This window comes from Taudactylus pleione, unplaced genomic scaffold, assembly GCF_031769625.1.
Source record: "Taudactylus pleione unplaced genomic scaffold, aTauple2 ptg000421l, whole genome shotgun sequence".
In the NCBI taxonomy this organism is placed as follows: domain Eukaryota; kingdom Metazoa; phylum Chordata; class Amphibia; order Anura; family Myobatrachidae; genus Taudactylus; species Taudactylus pleione.
The window spans coordinates 2977804-2998954 of NW_028284823.1; the positions used below are offsets into that span (position 1 = coordinate 2977804).

At 45.3% G+C, this 21151-nt stretch overlaps 1 protein-coding gene across 3 annotated transcripts in view; it reads left to right on the top strand.

Annotated features, from left to right (window-relative positions):
- The window catches only part of CACNA1E (calcium voltage-gated channel subunit alpha1 E), an 851696-nt gene extending 831121 nt beyond the window's left edge, over positions 1–20575 (top strand). For all 3 annotated transcript variants that reach the window (XM_088447158.1, XM_088447156.1, XM_088447157.1), the window contains 4 exons: positions 6843–6971; positions 8672–8855; positions 13044–13219; positions 15722–20575. In XM_088447158.1, coding sequence (XP_088303284.1) covers positions 6843–6971; positions 8672–8855; positions 13044–13219; positions 15722–16228 — 996 coding nt within the window. In that variant the 3' untranslated portion in view covers positions 16229–20575. The remainder of the gene's footprint in view (positions 1–6842; positions 6972–8671; positions 8856–13043; positions 13220–15721) is intronic.
- The last annotated feature ends 576 nt before the right edge of the window (positions 20576–21151 follow it).

The following is a 21151-nucleotide window of genomic DNA, read 5'->3' on the forward strand; positions in this document are numbered from 1 at the left end:
TAGGTAGGAAAAACCAACCACAGGAATAGCGAGCAGTTCATACGCTGGTCGATGTACTCGATTAATCTAATAAATAGCGGACATGACGTAGGATGCGAGCGGCCAGGGGGTGTAGTTTTCCAAAAAACGACCGCATGTTTCGCTCGCTCGTTCAGACCTAGAGACGTGAACAGACTGCAAAGAGCGAACGGTTCATTTGAATAGCCACCCCTTTTTTCTGAACGAGCGAGCGCAAATAGCGTCCGGCTCTGAATGAGGTCCTAAGTCACAGCTGCAAAATGCACTGGTGCTGGTGCCGGTAATAATCATCATTTGCTATTTGCACCTGCCCTTAATCACCCTCAAATAATATGGCTTCTCAGGTGTATCTGCATCAAAGTCCCGGTCTGTATACGTTTGCAATGCTAGATACCCCTTCCCACCTCCCTAGGTGCATTTGGGTGTAAGCGCTGGAGTTACGCAAATCTGCATAAGCCATACTTGCGGGATCGGTATGATTTACCGCCTTTTCAAATCTCGACAGCGGAGGCCCGGCAGGGTTGAAGATCCCGACAGCAGCTAAGGTGAGTTCAAACAAATCTAACCCCCCCAACCCTTTCTTAGGGGTGCCTAACCCTAACCTCCCCCCACAAGTGCCTAACCCCCCTCTAAGTGCCTAAACCTAGCCCCCCCCTTCCTCTCGCCTAAATCTAAGTCTCCTGGGGGGGGGGGGAGTGCCGAACCCTAACCTCACCCCGGGGGTGCCTAACCCTAACCCCCCCTTTCCCTAGCCTAACCCTAACCCTCCCGGGGGGGCTGCCTAACCCAAAGTCCCCCCGGGAGCCCCTAACCTAACCCTCCCTTAGACCCTTGCTGGGATTAGACAGTTGGGATGCCGACTGTCGGGATTTAGACCGTCGGCATCCCGACTGCTTACCATACTTGCTTACTCTCCTGGAAGATCCGGAAGACTCCCGAATCTTAGTGGCTTGCCCAGGAAAGCAGGCAAGTATCCCGGTGCCCCCTGGTGGATATCCACTTCCCAAGTAGAAAAGGTCCAGGAGACTTGATGACACGATTCGAGCTGAATAATGGTAATCGCAGCATTGTATAGTATAGTGCAGCTGGGACATGATGTAATGGCATCATCATGTCCCCCGCAAAACAGCCACTTGGCCGTTCCTCATTGCCGACCTGGATAAATAGAGTTTGACGGCAGATAAGAACCACTTGGCCCATCTAGTCTTGCATCCTGTTGGTAAGTATGTCATAGACTCTTAAGCGTGCATCTGCGTTTCTTGCCATGCAAAGTGTGATTTTATGCAAAAAACATTATGGAACCTAGCGTAGTACACTGCTACATGCCCATTATACTGTATTTAGGTGTATGCGTAAGTATGTCTATTACCGATACACACAATGTGCATTCTACCTAGAAATTCATTCATTTAAAGAGAATTTATAAAGAGCTTACAATTTACACTTTTGTATTTTACAAATCGTAACCTCAAAGTTGTAGCACGTTTTGAAGTGTTTTAATTGCTTGTTTAAGTACTTGTATGGAATGGATGAGATCAGAATTGTGGGAGTGTATTATAATGGAAATGATCCCAGCTATGCACTAATGACTGTACTTATTCAGCAATCTGCAGTATGTTGATGTTTATGTCACTAGTATGTTATCACCTGGTACATAGATGTCATCTTGTCTGCAACAAGAATGGGAGGATACAAAGTCTCTCAATGTGAAACGTGTCGTCAGCTCGTTGATTCTGCCTGGTCACTGCAGTGTACAGCGTTGTCCACATCCTAGGGTAGTAGCGCTAAAGTGTGTCCCTGTTGCAGTGTCATTGCACTGTGTGTGTCTTCCAGTCCTAAGCATTTTGTACAGTGCCCCCTCCATGCACTCACAGAACTGTCCTCTAGCTACAACGCAGAACTTCTCATTTCATTCTTTGCTAACAAGAATCCCCAACAATCTTTTAATACAAAGGAAAATCTGATGCTTTTTAGAATTCCAATATGTATGCTATACATGGCATCACGATAACAGCTTCCAACGCAATACTTCAGGGACCACTTGGCCACTATTTTCCAATATAGTATATATATACTGCTAGATAATAGTAATAATAACTTAAAGTTTTACCTTGTATTACATTCAAAACATATATATATTTATATATATATATATATATAATAAATATATATTTCATAGGGGTCCTACACCTAATATAGGTTTTCAAAAAGTTAGAGAGAACATAGTATAATATATATTATAGGTTTTATTACATATATATATATATATAATGTATATATATATCCCGGTTGTCGGGATGCCGCTGTTCAGAATACCAACAGCGGCATCCCGATAGCCAGAATCCCGACACCCAAAGTAACTCACGGTGAGTGATTTCCTAACCCTCCCTCCCCGGTGCCTAACCCTAACCTCCCTCCCTAGTGCCTAAACCTAACCTCCCCCTCCCTGCAACCTAAACCTAACACCCCCTCCCCGGTGCCTAAACTGAACCTCCCCCCCTAGTGCCTAAACCTAACCTCCCCCTCCCTGCAACCTAAACCTAACACCCCTCCCCGATGCCTAAACTGAACCTCCCCCCTAGTGCCTAAACCTAACCTCCCCCTCCCCGCACCGTAATCCTAACACCCCCTCCCCAGTGCCTAACCCTAACCCTCCCATTAGTGCCTAACCATAACCCCGCTACCTAACCCTAACCTCCCCCTAACACCCCGATACTTAGCTTCGGGATACCGACAGTCGGGATACTGGTGCCAGGATCCCGACCTGTCAGGATTTTGGTGCCGGTATTTAGACCGTTGGCATCCCGCATGCTGGGATGCCGACTACATCCCCTATTACATTTGACCCTATGTGTATTCAGAATTGGTATTAGGTGACAGTACTAGCTTATTTGGGATGTAAACAAAAAGCAGGAAAAACATTAAGGAAAAATATTTTTTATATATAGTTTTAAAGGATCACTAAATCTAAAATACAAGTTACTCTATGTCACATAAACAAGCTGCTTTAAACTTTGATACATTTCTGTAAACGTTGCTACATGAAGCTGACGGATATTTGACATTGTATTTTCATGCAAGTTATTGTCCTCTTATATCAGCCATATTTTGCAAAAGGTGATTAGCAAGTGCTGGCTGTAATTCTCTCTAATGGCATAACTGACAGGAAGTCTGCTGTGTACATGGAAATATCTCCCCCTAGTGTCACAGCCTTATTAACTTTAGTACAAAGGGTGGCCTGCCGTGATTATTAATACGTACTGTAGGGGTAAAAATAAAATATTTATGTAGTATAAAGGGTTGAAGCCCACCATAGGATCCGATGATACCTTCCTTAGCCAATTCAAACCTTTCGGCCTTTCCATTTTGCTAATTTGTGCAGATGGCCTATGCTGGAAGTCAGACAAAATACTCAGCGTAGGTGATCTGTTCTCAATTTAAGAAGCACTAGTGTCTTATGTCATGTCAGATGGTGATTGCCTGCCACACATTGTCTCTTTAAATTCTCTTTATAGAGAACTCCTAATTAAAATTGATTGTTAATGATTTCCTCACATACATATAGAAGAGAGAAAGTCCTGGGGTTTATCAGATCCCTTGCACCTGACAGCCAGGCCCTATAGCTGATTCTTCATGGTCTCGAGAATTTTCAATGCAAAAGCTGCTCACTGAATGATACAGATGGTTGGGATGCCAGTGCTTAGAATGCCGGTGCAGGAATCCTGGCACCGGCTTCCCAATGGTAAGTACTGGGGTTAGGGGGAGAGTTAAGGGCTGGGGTTAGGCACTAGGGGGAGGGTTAGTGTTAGGCATTAAGGGGGGAGGGTTAGGTATAAGGTGCCGGGGGGTTAGGTTTAGGCCAGGGAAGGGGAACCTCAGGCCCGGGGGGGCGTATAAGGCCCACGGAATCATTTGGTCTGGCCCTTTGAACTTTTTTCAGCTAGCCTCACCTGGCTAGCAGGGTGCCTGGAATGGCTCCCTGCAGCCAGAATCTATACAGCAGTGCCAACTGGAGCGTCCTTAGGATGCTTCAGACGGTCGCACAGCTGCCCTTACAGCTCCCTGGAGTATCCTGAGGATGCTCTGGGCATGGCCGCGCTCCCGTGTGAAGTCACACAGAGAGAGCATGGCCTGCACCAGGCCCGCGAATAATGCTATATATATCAAAATGGCCCCCGACAGAATAAAGGTTTCCCACCCCTGGTTTAGGCACTGGGGGGAGGTTAGATTTAGGCAGCGAGGAGGGAGGGTTAGAGGTAGGGAGAGGGGGAGGTTTAGGATACTGACTGACAGATGTCGGTATCCTAACCAGCGGTGGATACTACCATCTTAGATGAGGGGGGCTGCCACCGCCAAAAAAACACTCACCCTGGCCGGGTCCCAGCGCCCGCTGCGTAATCAGTCTGACAGGTGGTGGAATCTGCGCATGTGCAATAGCGGCTCCGCACATGCACATATCACCCCCTTCCAAAGGGTTGGATCATCTGCAGCCCCAAGGAGCCGGGTAGGGCTGGTGGAAAGGCAGAGATGATACTGGAAGCCGCTCTCTGCTAATTGCAGCCCGGACTGGTAATCCCAGAGTGAGGAGACACCTACCTATGAGACTGCCTGTTGTTTATGTGACTGGCAGGTAGTGCTTCCAATGGGAAGCCACTGCCAGTCACAGTGTAGTCAGTGCAGTCATGGACTGCACTGACTACACTGAGGTGGCGGATTTTACTGGGGGGGCTGCAGCCCTGCAGCTCCTAGGCAAAATCCGCCACTGATCCTAAACCTGTTGGGATTCTGACCGCTGGGATCCTGAGCGCCAGCATCCCATATCCAACCCAACCGTAGCAGGCTATAGATGTAGTGCTCCAGGAGCTGGAAAGGTTTTATGTATCAAGCAGTGAAAAGCAAAGAGTAGTGGACCAGTGGAGAAGTTGCCCATAGCAACCAATCAGCTTTGAAGTAGCGTTTATCAAATACAGTCTATAAAATAATAGGAGCTGACTGGTTGTTATGGCATACCTCCCAACATGACCCATTCCAGGAGCGACAAAATGCTCTATTTCTGGACTTCCCTCTTAAATTATGATTGCAATGTGTTGAACTAAGTAATTGATAAGAAAGGTGTTTCAACACAGATGATGGCAATCATAACTTAAGAGGGAAGTCCAGGAACCGAGCATATCGTCCCCCCTGGAATGGGTCATGTTGGCAGGGGCGCAGGGAGGGCGGTTCCCCTGGAACGCGAGCTCCTGGCGCCTTAGTTGCCAGAGGGCGCCGTGAAGTCGGACTCCGGAGCAGCTGTCAAGTAGCTGACAGCCTGCCGGGTCCGCAGCAGCAGCAGCGTCCTGTCCTGCCTTCCTGCTGCTCTAGTGACACTCCATGATCAGAGGAGTTTGTGCTGAGCCCTAATTGGTGAAGCTCAGCACATGTTCATCTGATCCCAGCAGGGGGCGGGGCTACAGTAGCATGTTGACGAGGAAGAAGCTGCAGGGTCCACATTAAGGTGAGAGAGGTAATACAACAGTTATGTCTATCACCCTCCCTGCCTGTATGTGTGTATGTGACCCTACCTGTATGTGTATGTATATATGTGTGTGTGACCCTGCCTGTCAGTATGTATGTTTTTATGTATGTGTGACCATGTATGAATGTATGTGTATGTGACTCTGCCTGCCTGTATGTATGTGTGACCCTGCCTGTATGTGTGTGTATGTATGTATGTGTGTGTGTTTGTGTCCCTGCCTACCTGTATGTATGTGTGACCCTGCCTGTATGTGTGTATGTATGTATGAATGTATGTGTGACCCAGCTGTCTGTATGTATGTATGTATGTATGTATGTGTGACCCTGCCTGTATGCATGTAGGAATGTATGTGTGATCCACCCTGCCTGTATGTATGTATGTGTGTGTCTCTGCCTGTATGTGTGTGTATATATAAATATACAGTATACATATATGTATGTATGTGTGATCTTGCCTGTATGTGTGACCCTGCCTGCCTATATGTATGTATGTTTGACCCTGCCTGTTTGTATGTGTGACCGTGCGTGTATGTGTACCGTATTTGTTTGTATGTATGTGTGACCCTGCCTGTATTTGTGTATGTATGTGTGACCCTGCCTGTATGTATGTATGTGTGGCTATGGGCAACTTTTCCACTGGTCCACTTCTCCACGCTTTTCACTGCTTGATACATAAAACCCTTAGTATTTTTTAAAAAGCAGGGATTTGGACATTTAGCACCAACATTTGAGAAGGAGAAAGACCAGTAGCAAAAAAATAAATAAGATTCTCCTTTTAAAACTGCTGACCCATCTCTCTTCTTCCTCATCTTTACTTTTCACCAGAAACAAATGAAAAGATGCCTGTTATATAGCTGCAATTCCCAGAGCAAAACTACACATTTTATATCATAACAAAAACAGTCATTGAAATGATCAATAGGACAGTATAACAAATAGTAGTGCAAAACTACAGCACATTTTTTATTAGCATAATTTTCTGTTCTTAATTACGTGCATTAAAAGTCCTCCTCCAAATAAATCATGAGATAGGACAATCGGTCTGAGCTTGATATGGCTCACTGCAGTGGACAATTAGAATTCCTGAATTACAGACATTTATAAATTGTACCTGCTCCTTGAATCCTCTTGGTTTATACAGTAGGCAATGTGCCGTAAGCTGCGTTAGCTAGTGACATTTATAATGGATTACCTGGACCCTGGAGTGGGTGGCTGTCTGCCACAAGGGAAATCATTGTGCTGCCTGGTGACAAAGCAATATGTGATATGGAAAAGCTGGTCCCACGAGCTGGCTGTATCTTTGTTTCCAGGAGCCAGAGGTTAGAGAGTTTAGCAGGGAGCAGCTCCCTAATCGAGGCAGCTACATCCCAGTGGAGATGCTGGAACGCCCAGCGTCTGTGAGAGCTTCTTCCATGCCACGTCTGGCAGAGCACCCCCAGGTAAATAAAACGATACAAGAAAGCCCCTGTTTCTTTTTAAATATTACGGTTCTCAAGCACAACTGTTACACAATCATCAGACACAATACCTGTAACCAAAAAGCGATATTTGAGTTCTAAGTTCTCCCTCATCCACAACCTTCACACCACTTGCTTTTCCAGACCCTCCAATGAGCCACTTGCTCTGTTGCTTTGCCTGTTTGTCTTACTGCTCTTTTGTTAGTTTTATCAACTATCATTTCATTTGTTTTCCAAGGGATTGTTTTACTTGTTTTTGTTGTTTTGTATTTCTGTTTTGTTTCTTGGGTAATTTAGTTTATTTTCTGAACTTTGGGCTAATTCTGTTGTTTTTGGTCAAATGGCCAGGTTACTTAATTTATAACTTTTTAATTAAAAGGGAACTGTACTCAGAAATAATAAATATCAACAGTATATGCCTAATCATTTGTTTAACCTTCCTCAATACTGGTCGGAATATGATATTATAACATTCGATTTTAAAAAGTATCAGTTCCCTTTTAATTATGCATATTTAGCAGTTATTTATGTAACTAATTTTCTGCATAGTTTATTTGATTTGTTTTATGAGCGTACAGATAGTGTCACTCTTTATTTTGCCCCTTACAAGAACACATACTGTAATGTTACACAATATATTATCAGTGCAGGTAAGAGGTGAGGCAATAGGAAAAAAATTACTTAGACTTACACAAGTGCCTTTGTAAGTTACATATCCTCTAGTACAAAGGTTCTTCATCATTTTGTGACCTGACCAAAATTATGGGGGAGATGCGTCAAGCAGTGTAAAGAGAGAAGAAGTTGCCCATAGCGACCAATCAACTTTGAGGTAGCATTTATGTACATTCTAAAAAATGATAAGTAGAAGCTGATTGGTTGCTTTGGCCAACTTCTCCACTCTTCTCACTGCTTGATACGGAATCAGTATGTAATGCCGGATGTCGGGATGCCTCCTGTCACGTCAAAATCCAGACACCCGTCTAGGTCCCGTTGCCGAAATCCCGACAGGCGGCTTCCTGAATGAAGGAACTCCAGCCCGTCTTAGGTGTTAGCCGCAAGGGGGAGGGTTAGGTTTAGGCACCCCCCGGGGAGGGTTAAGCTTAGGCTGTGGGGAGGGGGGGTTAGGGTTAGGCACCACCGGGGGTGAGGTTAGGGTCAGGCACTCCCCTGGAAGAGTTAGGTTTAGGGTGTGGGGAGGGGGGGTTAGGATTGGACACCACCGGTGGGAGGTTAAAGTTAGGCACCACCAAGGAGAGGTTTGGGTTAGGCACCCCTAAGCAAGGGTTAGGGGGGGAGAGGGGGAGGGTTAGGTTACTTACCTCCCCTGTCGGGATCTTCAGCCTTCAGGCTTGCAGCGTCGGGATTTGAATACAGCCGCCGGTATTTCACACCCAACCTGTACATACAGTAATAGTAAATTCTCATTAACAATTGAGATATAAGCCAGTGGGCCGCAATAATTTGGCAAGAAAAAAGAAGAAGCATTCTAAAATGTACAGATGGCCCATGTTTTTGGTCTAGGTCCATACTGGTTAAGAACCTCTGGTCTATGACAACAGGCACAGTCGCAGACTTGTGGTCTGCATTTAAGATAACATATTTTTTGTACCAGCCCTAATATCAGTGTAATATTATTTCTGTGCAGATATTTTCTTCTTTTTTGGCTCATTTTGGCTCTGCAGGTTCTGTCAGATATGAGCTCTATGCGGCGCTCTTTCTCCACAACAGCGGACAAGCGTGCACGGACCTCCTGGCTGGAGGACTTCTCTATAGATAGATGTGGCGTAGACAGTGGGTACAAGCAGCAGCGTCGCAGTTACCACGCTTCTTTAAGGCTATCCAGTAATCGGCTGAATACAGACACAGGTTGGTGAGGTGGATATACTGTAACAGAGCCAGCTGCCTATAAAGGAAAACACATTTTGCTATCTTCCTTTTGTATATGTCTAAAATAAACAATTAGGGGAAAGACTGCAAAAATATTCTTCGTATTAGATTTTACATAGATTTGTGGTGCTAGTAAATCATCTGTTAGAGATAATTATTCAGTTTTCATTGGTGCATTGATTTCCCCATAGTTCCTGTCTCATCTCAGGGTTCTCCTGTGAATCATATAGAGATGTTCTAGTCGTCTTACAATACAGTAGCCTGGTGGCTGGTCTGATCCTGCGTTTCATTATCAGAGGCAGAGGTTCCCAAACTAGGTCCTTAATGCACACTAATGATCCAGGTTTTAAGGATAACCATACTTGGGCACAGGTCACTTAATTAGTACCTTAAGCTGGGTACACACTAGATGATTTTTTAAAACCATTTTCCGACTGATCGGAACGACAAATCGTTCATATTGTCCAGTGTGTATGCACTATGGCCCTCATTCAGAGCCGCTCGCTATTTGCGGTCGTTCGTTCTAAAACAAGGGGTGGCTATTCAAATGAACCGTTCGCTAACTGCGGTCTGTTCACGCCTCTAAGTCTGGACGAGTGAGCAAAACTTGCGGTTGTAATTTTGAAAAATACGCCCCCTTGCCGCTCGCACCCTACGTCATGTCCGCTATTTATTAGATTAATCGAGTACATCGAACAGCGTATGAACTGCTCGCTATTCTTGTGGCTGGTTTTTTCAACCGCTATTTTGCGAGCAGTTCTGAGTAAAAAAAAACCAAGTGACGTGGTCAATGACGCTGCTGTATTAATTATGCACTCCCTTAAAACGCCCGTTTTGACCTTTAAGCATGCCTGCGTTCGAATTCCACACCACCTTCCCCTGTTACCACCCACATACGCAGGGGCGTAACTAAAACTTTTTGGACCTCATAGCAACATTTTTAAGGGCCCCCCTAACTTAGGTCTTACACAATAACCACAGTAGTTCCCCTAAAACATTAAATGCCCACTGTAATGGTGGCCCTTATGCAATGCCCACTGTAATGGTGCCCCTTACGCAGTGCCCCCAGTAGTGAGCCCCCTGTAGTTGCCCCCAGTAATGAGCCCCCTGTAGTTGCCCCCAGTAATGAGCCCCCTGTAATGCCCCCAGTAGTGAGCCCCCTGTAATGCCCCCAGTAGAGAGCCCCTTGTAATTGCTCCCAGTAGTGAGCCCTGTGTAGCTGCCCCCAGTAGTGAGCCCTGTGTAGCTGCCCCCAGTAGTGAGCCCCCTGTAGCTGCCCCCAGTAGTGAGCCCCCTGTAGCTGCCCCCAGTAGTGAGCCCCCTGTAGCTGCCCCCAGTAGTGAGCCCCCTGTAGCTGCCCCCAGTAGTGACCTCCTGTAGCTGCCCCCAGTAGTGACCCCCTGTAGCTGCCCCCAGTAGTGAGACCCCAGTAGCGACCCCCTGTAGCTGCCCCCAGTAGTGAGACCCCAGTAACTGCCCCAGTAGTGAGCCCCCTGTAGTGACCCCCTGTAGCTGCCCCCAGTAATGAGCCCCCAGTAGTGACCCCCTGTAGCTTCCCCCAGTAGTGAGCCCCTTGTAGTGAGCCCCCAGTAGCTGCCCCCAGTAGTGAGCCCCCTGTAATGCCCCCAGTAGTGAGCCCCCTGTAATGCCCCCAGTAGTGAGCCCCCAGTAGCGACCCCCTGTAGCTGCCCCCAGTAGTGACCCCCTGTAGCTTCCCCCAATAGTGAGCCCCCTGTAATGCCCCCAGTAGTGAGATAGTGAGATCCCAGTAACCTCCCCCCACGCGCGCGGGCGCGTGCGCACACACAAAACAAACAAAAAAAACCTTACCTTATCCCCGCTCCTGTGAAGCCGCCGACCGCCCCGTCGCCCGCTCCTCGGCACTATGAGAGTGACGTCATGACGTCACTCCCATAGTGCACTGCGGGACCCGGAGGACGGAGCTCATTCCTGAGCTCCGTCCCCGGCGTCCGCTCCTCGGCACTATGAGAGTGACGTCATGACGTCACTCCCATAGTGCATTGCGGGACCCGGAAGACGGAGTGAGCTCCGTCCTCCGGCCGCCGCCGGGGGTTTGAGTAGGAGTCGGGCGTCCGCTGGTAACACAATCTCAGCGGGCGCCCGGCATATGGAAAGTGCAGGGGGTGCGATCGCTGGGACGGCGGGCCCCTTAAGCCGCCGGGCCCCTTAAGCCGCCGGGGCCCATAGCAACCGCACCCCCTGCACCCTCCATAGTTACGCCACTGCACATACGCCTCCTTCTGTCACTCAAAATAGCAGGCATTCGCTATATAGCGAACAAACGATTTTCGGCCGCACTGACTGGTTCGCGCATGCGTATTAAAATCTGTACACATGCGCAGATGTGCGAACATCGGTCAGAACGAACGAGCGGCCGCTTACGAGCGGCTCTGAATCAGGGCCTATGTGTGCTCTCACGGGGTTGTCTGTCACATTCTTCAGATCGACCCTACATGCTGCTGAATCTGAAGATATCGTCAACAGTTTTCTGCAAATTGTGTAGTGTGTCCGCACTGCTGCACATTTAGGCAATATGTTAACGTTATATCCGAATGACGCACAATATATTGTTTGGTCGTTTGGAAGATTGCACAGTGTGTATGTACTATATCGTTTGTCCGGGAGTTCAAGGGAAATCGGGATGACCATGCCTTATTTGCACATTGTCTAATGTGTACCCAGCTTTAGTCTTTTGATTTTACCATCTGTGCTCAACCGTGGATATCCTTAAAACGTGGACTGTTAGGATGCCTTGATGACTGTGTTTGGGAGTCTGTACTGAGTGATAACCAATGACTCAGCATATTCATCTGTGCTTGGCACATCTTAGCAAAGAAGGCTTAGAGGTCACTGGCCCTCATTCAGAGGCGCTTGTAAGAAGCGAGCTCTCGTTCTGAACGAGGGCGGGCGCTTCTGTTTTTAAGTGTGGCCTCCTGGTCGCTAGCTAAGCTTAGCGACCGACCAGGGTGATGGTCGCAATGGTCAAGACCATCGAGACCATCGCGACCATCGGGGCTTGCGACGAGACCCTAAGGTTGGGTCTCGGCAGCCGCAAGCCCCAGGGAGCTTCCTGCTGACTGACTGATGTCAGGGCCTGATTCAGAGCCGGACGCTCTGAACGAGCGCCCGCTCTGAATCAGGGCGTTTTTTTTTGTGCGTCCACCCACAGCTTATGCGAGCGTCCATGATGATGGTCGCGATGGTCAAGACCATCGCGACCATCGGGCTTGCGACGAGACCCTGCGGTAGGGTCTCGGTGACCGCAAGCCCTGGAGTGATTTTGGCTCTATCAGAGCTAAAATCACTCCCACTGACATCACTAGTGATGTCAGTGGGGCCGGACCCAGACGGTAGGCGTTCCCTACCGTCTGGGTCAGCCATGCCCCGGCACGCCCACCAAAGGGGGCGTGCTGTCACTCACCATTGACAGCACGCCCCCTTTGGTGCGAGACCCCGAGCGACGGCTTCCCCGTCGCTAGCCGGGTCTCGCGCATGCGCATGACGGAGCAGCCTCCGTCATGCGCATTTGGGTACCATCGACCCACTTGCGAGCAACCTGCGCTCGCGAGCAGGTCTGAATGAGACCCTCAGTGCAGCTGCCCACAAAACGGTAGGCGTTCCTTAATGCCTCCGTTTGCGAAACCATCCCCCCACCCCGCCTACAAAATGGGCCGAGCTGTCGATCAACATTGACAGCCGGCCCTTTTGTAGTGAGCTCCGGAGCGAGAGAGTTTCTCTCTTGCTCTGGGGCTTGCACACGCGCAGTGCGGCCGCTGCGCATGCGCAGGGCCTAACCATCGACCCGGCTGCGAGTGCTCAGCGCTTGCGACCGGGGTCGGAATAAGACCAACAGACCCTTTCAATGCATTAATTGTACTGAGTGCTCAGCGCTTGCGACCGGGGTCGGAATAAGACCAACAGACCCTTTCAATGCATTAATTGTACTATCAGAAATAACATGTACTGTACGTTACATGTTTGATAGTTCTATGACCTAGAATTGTTATTTTGGGATTCATGGTTTTATATCAGAGTGACAAATTTAATCTATGGGGCACATACATAGCATTTTAATGATCTTTGGGAGATATGGAAAAACACATGCAGGGCAAAGCCATTGCAGTGTCCCCTGTGTCTGTTTTGCAGGCCATCGTTTAGACTCTCACCGTTCAGGTGGAAGAGAACGAGGTCGCTCTAAGGAGAGGAAGCACCTTTTATCCCCTGATCCCTCACGTTGTAACTCAGAGGAGAGAAGCCCACAAGCTGCTTGTGAGCATCGGGATCACCAGCTGTCACCTGGGCACACCCATAGCAACGTGCAGGTAAGGGATAACAGTATTAGAACCTGTGGTGGAGAAGGTAAGATCATCACTAGCGTATAAGTGAGAGGTGCAGACAGAATAGCTGAGAATGGATCTACAGTTGTAAATAGTATTAACATATTCAGAAGGTGTGATATACTGAAAAAATAAGCCCTAAATGCAAAACTTCATGATAACAGTTCATTAGTTTTATGAGGTTCATGTTTTTGCCTAGAAGCAGATTAGGTTATAAAGATGCTGTAAGACTAGGGGTGACGATATATCAAAGCTTGGAGAGAGATAAAGTACCAACCAATCAGCTCATGTCGTTTTTCAAACACAGCATATAAAGTGACAGGAGCTGATTGGTTGGTACTTTATCGCCATCCATTTTATCTCTCTCCAAGGCTTAGTACATTGGCGCAGATGTATTAAGCTCGGAAAAGTGATAAAGTGGAGAGTGATAAATGACCAACCAATCAGCTCCTAACTGTCATTTAGGAGCTAATTGGTTAGTGGCTGGTCGTTTATCACTCCTCACTTTATCACTTTCCAGAGCTTAATACATCCACCCCACAGACCCCTAACTACAGCAGAAATGAGAAGAGCTAATACAGTATACAGGTGTGTCCTCATACACCACATGGAGCAAGATGCCTGGTACGATTCCCATGCTGTTACCATAGGCATGCAGAGGTGCCGGCACCAGAGGTGCTGCTTCGGCACTTCCTCTCCTCCGAGTCATGGACAACCCCGTCCACACATCCCAATAGGACATAGACTGCTCACCTGGACGGCCAGGTGAGTCCAGGTGAGAAGTCTATGTCCCGGATGGAGGGGGGACGGGGTAGTCTATGACCCAGCAGAGGGGGAAGTGCCAAAGGGGCGGCACCTGCGCACACCTTTGGCTGTGCCTCAATTTTTTGTCTTAGGGCCTGACTCAGATTTGGGAATAGAGTAAGATAGAGCAAGTAACTGTGTAGCTGGACAAACCATGTTGCAATAAAAGGGGTGCAAATACATACATTATTTTTGCATGTGGGGTAAATACTGGCTGCTTTTGCATGTAGCCCACAAATGCTGCACAGCTTTGTTTTTACGCTGCAATTTAGATTTCAGTTTGGACACACCCCTCCCAAATCTAAATCTCTCTGCACATTTTAAATCTGCCCCACCTGCACTGCGACATGGTTTTGCCCAGGTTCACAATTACTTGCACTTTCTTACTTTATTCCCAAATCTGAATTAGGCCTTTAGTTTGCATATAGTGTACTATGTAGGTACTTAGCAGGGGCTTATCTATAATGGGTGCAGGGTGTGCGGTGCACACGGGTCCACCGCACACCCTGCACCCATATGATCTAAAACTCACCTGTCCGTGGTCCCGCGTCGGGTGTCAGTGCTGCACAGAACACCGGAAAATGGCCACCACGGCCATATTTCCGGCGTTCTGCGCATGCGCAGTAGACTCTGGGCATACTGTAGTGCCCAGAGTCAACTGACTCTGCGGTGGCCGGCCAGCCGAGTCAGTCGACTGCCGGGCACCGGAGAGAGAGGAGGGGGCCTGGCGCGGGGAATGCACACAGGCCCCTTCCTCTCTTAAGACGCCCCTGGTACTTTAAATTAGTTTTTAAGTTGCAAAGGAGTATAAACTTGCAGATAAAGCATAACGATGCATGGCACAGGTCACTGATATCAGACCTGACTTTTGCCTTTTTACCCTAGATTGTGTACTTTTTTCTTCATTTTGCTACTTCTCCATTGTGCAAATTTTTCCTCAATTCTGCATCTTAGGGCCTCATTCAGAGATGTACACTGTTCTGATTTTTATGCAGCTGAGTGACTCTGTGCACTGCGCATGCATCGAAATGCGCATGCGCCAAGCCCCCTCTGCCATTTTGCATGCTTACCTTCCACAATCGCAGTGTGATTGGCAGGAAGGCATCGATTGGGGGAGTGGTTGGCAAAATACAGACAGGTCAGTGCCGTTTTGGGGAAGAGTCATAGCAGACATCTATGATCCCCTACGTACATAAGATAGCTCCAGCGTCTCAGTCCAGGCGCCCATGCTGCGTGAGCATGACCATAGGGTTACTCACATGGTACATTTTTGGAGAACCTGCATATGTGCTACGAATGTGTACGTAGTTGCTGTGCTATTTGCGATTGCTATGGAGGGCATCTCAATATTAATAAGGGAGGGTGCTATTTTACATACAGTCGCTACACCGCAGCGCACTAAATCTCAGCTGTGATTGCAACAACGTACATTTCTGAATCAGGCCCTTAGTTCGCTTATAGACGCAAAATAAATGACGGTCTAAAAAGAGCTATTTGGAGCAATTTGAGGATAGATGTATGTGGGTACATCTGTATGTAGAGTGTACAATGAACCATCTGATTTATTGGCTTGTACCTAAATATGTCATGAGAACTGAGACATGTAAGACACAAAACTGAATGGTATATAACATATAGTAGCTCTGAGGCTGATTCACTGATTTGTGTTTGTCACCTCCATAGATGCTAGACTCATTGAATGAAAGCTGCATTCCTTCAGACACAAGTACTCCAAGGCGTGGGCGGCGGCAACTTCCTTCTGTGCCTGCAACTCCAAGACCTCTTATCTCCTTTTCTTCTTTAATCCGCCGTCAGAAACACAGTTCACCTCCCCTTAATGGCAGTGACAATATGCCACCTCTTCCTAGTGACCCAGGCCTGAGCGAGTCTTCCTGCTCCCTCCAGGGGCGTCACAGCTCTCAGTCAACTCCCCAACACTATATCTCAGAGCCATATTTGGCCCTACATGAGGAAATTCAAAGCTCAGACTGCCCAACTGAGGACACACTCACCTTTGAGGTTGCTGTGGCCACCAGTCTAGGTCGTTCAAACACCATTGGCTCTGCTCCGGCATTGCGCCATGGATGGCAGATGCCCAATGGCCACTATCGTCGTAGAAGGAAGGGTGGTGTACCACCTGTGATAGCTTCCCGTGAATTAAGTGACACAGAAGAGGATGATCGGTGTTAAAGGAAGGTGGGGAAAGCATGCTGTACCACAGCAGGTATTATTTAAATGGCCCCTCATTCACATCACTGAGCTTCTTCCAGAAGAGCCCCACAGCACTCACTGCCGTTCCCCTAACCAAAACCGCAAGCCCGGGCAATTCCTTGAGGGGTTGAAGACTGTATTTTACTATCTTGTGCCAAAAACAGGAGTAACGTTTCTGTAAAGAAGACGCATACAAGTCTTTCAAAAAGGATGCATGGATAATATCAAGCCTCTACCTATAACTGTGGAAATGGGGTGATTGGTAAAATGTCAGTAGGTTGTGGGGATCACTGCCTAACACATGAGTTCATCATTGATGCTTTGGTATCAGAGGACTTATGTTTTGGAATATTGGTGATTATCTTCCAGAGTATTCAATCTTTCAGCAAGGCAGACAATGGTAAATGGCTTTCAAAAATGCTAATGAAAAGAAAAAAATGTTTGGCTGCAAAGCTTCTTGACTTGCATTCATGGACACAGCTACCAAGTTGTGGCTTATTAGTGGATACAGCGGTTGGCTGAAGGATTTCTTGTACAGTCGTGTGTTATTTATATAGCAATGATATGCAAAAGATGTAGACTGGCTACTTGGCGCGTATCGATGGCTTCATGTTAAGTGCTATCCCTGAGCCCTTAAGCCCTTGTCAGTGTACAGGGAAGTGATGACCTATATTTTTATTTTCTCCCCATAAAATATCGCATTCCTCTACTTGCGAACTCATGAATGATGTTTTTCTTACATTTTGAGTGTATTGTAATAGATAGGGGTCAGGTGGAAATTGGAGGTGATATTGATTACATGTAGAGGGACATGCAATACCTGTGTTGGACCTTTCATGTCCAGTCTGCATCTAGAAGGATGAGCATGCTTCACTTTACATAAACTTCACAGGTACAGTACATGGACATTGAAGGCTCCCCTTGATTCTACACTTACTTTAGTCACACAGAAGCTGTCTATTCCCTCTTCCCAGACAGTGGTCACTTACACTATCACATACTCTTCCATTGTACATTGATAAACAAGGTTGTTGTTCTGTGTACATAGAAAGTTACATATAAAGTAAAAGAATCCAATGCATCAGGTATTGCTAGTATACACCTCTTTTCATGTGTTATAATGATTCCCCAGAGCAAAGCAAACACATAAACACCAATAGTCAAATGTACAGACATAAAAAGAACGTAAAGGCTCCAACACTCTGGTGTAGAGTTAATTGGCAAACTATCTTGGAGAGTTTTAGGTGAAAATGTTGGCATTGGTATAATGTACCAGCTTCCAATCATCTGCGCTAAATTTTGAAAATAAAATTTTCATCTCCCATTTAAGTATTTCCCATTAACTTATGTACGGTTTCTTAAAGTGAGATGTTGTATAGTGACGTCAAATATATTGCCTATTTATTAAAAAGTAATAATTAGATCTTCATCTATTGACTAAAAAAACACTGAGAAATTAGTGGGGGAATGATGGTGACATCAAGCGAACTTGTATGTGCTAAATAGTATGTCAATTAAACAACGTATACATAAATATGAGTAAATGTCAAATAAAAACTACCATTACTTAAGTACTATAGAAACATATAAGCGTAATGCAGCTCATAATCCTCCTTGTCAGATATGTGCATCATATCCGGTAGTGTTTTGAATATCATGCACCTCTTATGGTGTCCTCTAGATTCACATATCACAGCGCTATACCCTCAAATGTGACAAGACCTCTGCACATTCCCATAATGTTATCATGCTGTATTTTATTTGCCCTGTTCATGAAGTGTAGAGAATAACTCAGCTGGTACAAAGAATGGCATGTACACAGAATACAAGATCTTGATAGTTAGGAACACTTGTCTGAACAAAAACTTCCTGTGAAAAAAATCTTTAATACTGCACTTTGGATTATCAGAGAAGAGTGGCAACAACGAGCATTTGGTCAGTATTACAATGCAAACTAGAGAAATTTCAGGGACGGAAACCTCCGGGAACAATTTTTTAAAAAATATTTTAAAAATTGTGACTGTTCTTGAAAATGAGGGAGAGTTAGGCGTAAATGTACAAAGCCTTGGGGAGAGAAAGTGGAAAGAGATAAAGTACCAACTAATCAGCTCTAATGGTCATTTTTCAAACACAGCCTGTAACGTGACAGGAGCTGGTGGGTTGGCACTTTATGTCTCTCCAAGGCTTAGTACATGTCCCCCATAGTGACTAGGGGTCTACTTATTAAATCTTGGATGGAGAGAAAGTGAACGGAGATAAAGAACCAGCCAATCAGCTCCTAACTGCCATGTGGCAGGCTGTGTTTGAAAAATGACTTTATCTCCGTCCACTTTATCTACACCCAAGGCTTAGTAAATAGACCCCTAGAGGATTAAATTAAATATGCCAAGCAAACAATTGTTACAGTTCTCAACTCGCACCAAGTTGTCCCCTGATAAAGCTTGTATGGCTGATTCTGTCTCCTACGCTTTCCAATTTCACTTTCCCCTTAGCTGAGAGAACTTTTCTTCAAGTTTGAATTCTCAAGAAATTCTTTTCTTTATCAGTTTTTCTAAATATAGTCCACAAGCTGTAAGTACACATATCAGCCCATGTTCTACCTAAACCACCCCACTTTTAGCCATAGGCATACTTGTACAACTGTATAATACTCTACATCCTTTTTCAATGCTGAAAATTGGAACTGTTAGTGCACTAAAAATCCTGTCTTTATGTGATATAATTGTTACAGACTGGGAAACAGAGGGTGCTAGTATTACAAATACTGCATGATTTACATCATCATATATCTATATCTTATTATTTTGGGAGCCTCAGGGATACTTGAGTCATGAAAAGTGTAGTCAATAATACATACTGGGAAAATCATACATAAGATTTTGGGTTGGACATATTGTAGAGAACTTTTTAAAACAAGTAAAATATTTTAGACATAAAATGTGAAAAATAAATTATTTTCTTTTTTTTTTTTAGCAGATGTCTTTGACAGTTTTGTAGTATTCATTGTCTGCTACAATACGTGTGAGGGTTTGGTTGTGAGGTACTTGTCATCATAATCTAGGGAGAACAATATATGTTAGAAACTGTACAAAGCCATTTTTCTTATAACACTATGACTTGTGTCATGTAGAAGTTACTGTATACACTGTGTACTGGGATTTCTATAGACACATAACTGCCCAATAGTCCATACCTATTTTAGGCAATACAAGAAGCAATATGCCTCTTATTTAGCTATATTAAATTTATATTAAAGCACGCTGGTAGCCATTATTACTGAGGCCCTTGCCTTGGTGATTCCATTGGCTCCAAGTGACCTAACAGACGGGGCTCCAGTCTCATGATTGTTGACTCAGACCATAAAATAGTTGCCATTGGTGCATATACTTTAAATGGTTCCTAATGTCTCATTCACCTTCAACCCATTGTAACGTTTTCACCATATTCATGGCTTTTTAATTAACACCATAAGGCTTGTTTAATAAATTAGTGCAAGTAACACAAAGGCCAATATAACCAACCAGGTAGTTGCTTTTATATGTCATGAGACTGAACAAAGCTAACCTCTGGTTTCTATGAGTTACAGCATGGCATTGAACGATGGTTTCCTCACAATCTACAACTGAACAGTTGGTTACTCAGAAACAAATCACAATGGATTCGATGTCCTACCAAATGTTCAAAAATGTTACTTATTTTAATAGCTCCAAGCTTTTGAGCAATGTTGCCTGTATGAATTCTACCAAATGTGGTTTTCACTTATCAGGAAACTGAGACATTTAAATCTCACAGTAGTCTCTAAAATTCTGATACAATGGAGAAATGGTAAATGGCTGTTGTACAATTTATGTGAAATATGTATTGTGTTTCAACTGGAATGATATTCTAATACAGCAGTAATATATATGGTACATCGCTGGTGGATTCAAATGAGTACAGATTAAAGCTAAGTGGACAAACATGATACCAAAATCCGTATCCACGACTATAAATATATATCTTCTGAGGAACAGGCTTTGTACATTTAGTTCTTCTACAGTGACGGACACTTCACAAGAGTGCTATGTACATGCAACACTTTTCTCTGTGCAAAGCAGGAAAGAAGTCATGATTAAAACAGGACTCTGGAGATTGAATTGTATTGTACATAAATTAACTTTGCTTTTGCCCAGAATTTAAAACAAAAAATGAAAATAAAAAATTAAATTGTGGGATTTTGACGGGGGATTTTTTTTGTGAAAGAGAAATAAAAATATAAAAACAAATTGTAAATAGTTCTCAATATTTCTTGTCCTTTTTCTGGCTTTTTCAGTCTGGAAATAAAACTTTATGATGGAAAAACAGTTGTGCTGTTGTTAACCCTATCTTATTCCAGGTCAATTACTGAGCTATTTTATAATTTTTCAAGCAAGCTCTGGAGGTAATTTATGAGGTGCACAATATCCGCTTTGTAGTGCAAAACCAGACTCACCTTTTACTTTGATTGGCACAAGTGCATCTAGATGTCTGTCTAGATTTACGGAGCAAGATGAAGACGTTTGCAGTAGAGCTGTAGGGAACAGAGTGAAAGTGTTTTTTTCTAGATGTTCGTGACTGCATCTGGACCACCCCCAACTCACTAAAACTAGGTGACTTTTTCATCTTTGAAGTTAAAACTGGCTACCTGGATTCCTTCATTTGATAGACGAGGATTGAGGAATGAAATACTTTTCCTTGTAGGATATTCTTTCGTGATTTTTTGTAGTCCTTTTTTTTGGAACAATTTGAAATGTGAATTCACTTTTTCCTTCCGTTGTGTAGAGTCAACCTTTTCATCTTTTCTTGGTACTTTTAAAGAGGCTGTGTTTTAGGGCAATTTTTTCAGGTCCCCTATACTTCTTCACCTCCTGGCTGGCTTGCCAA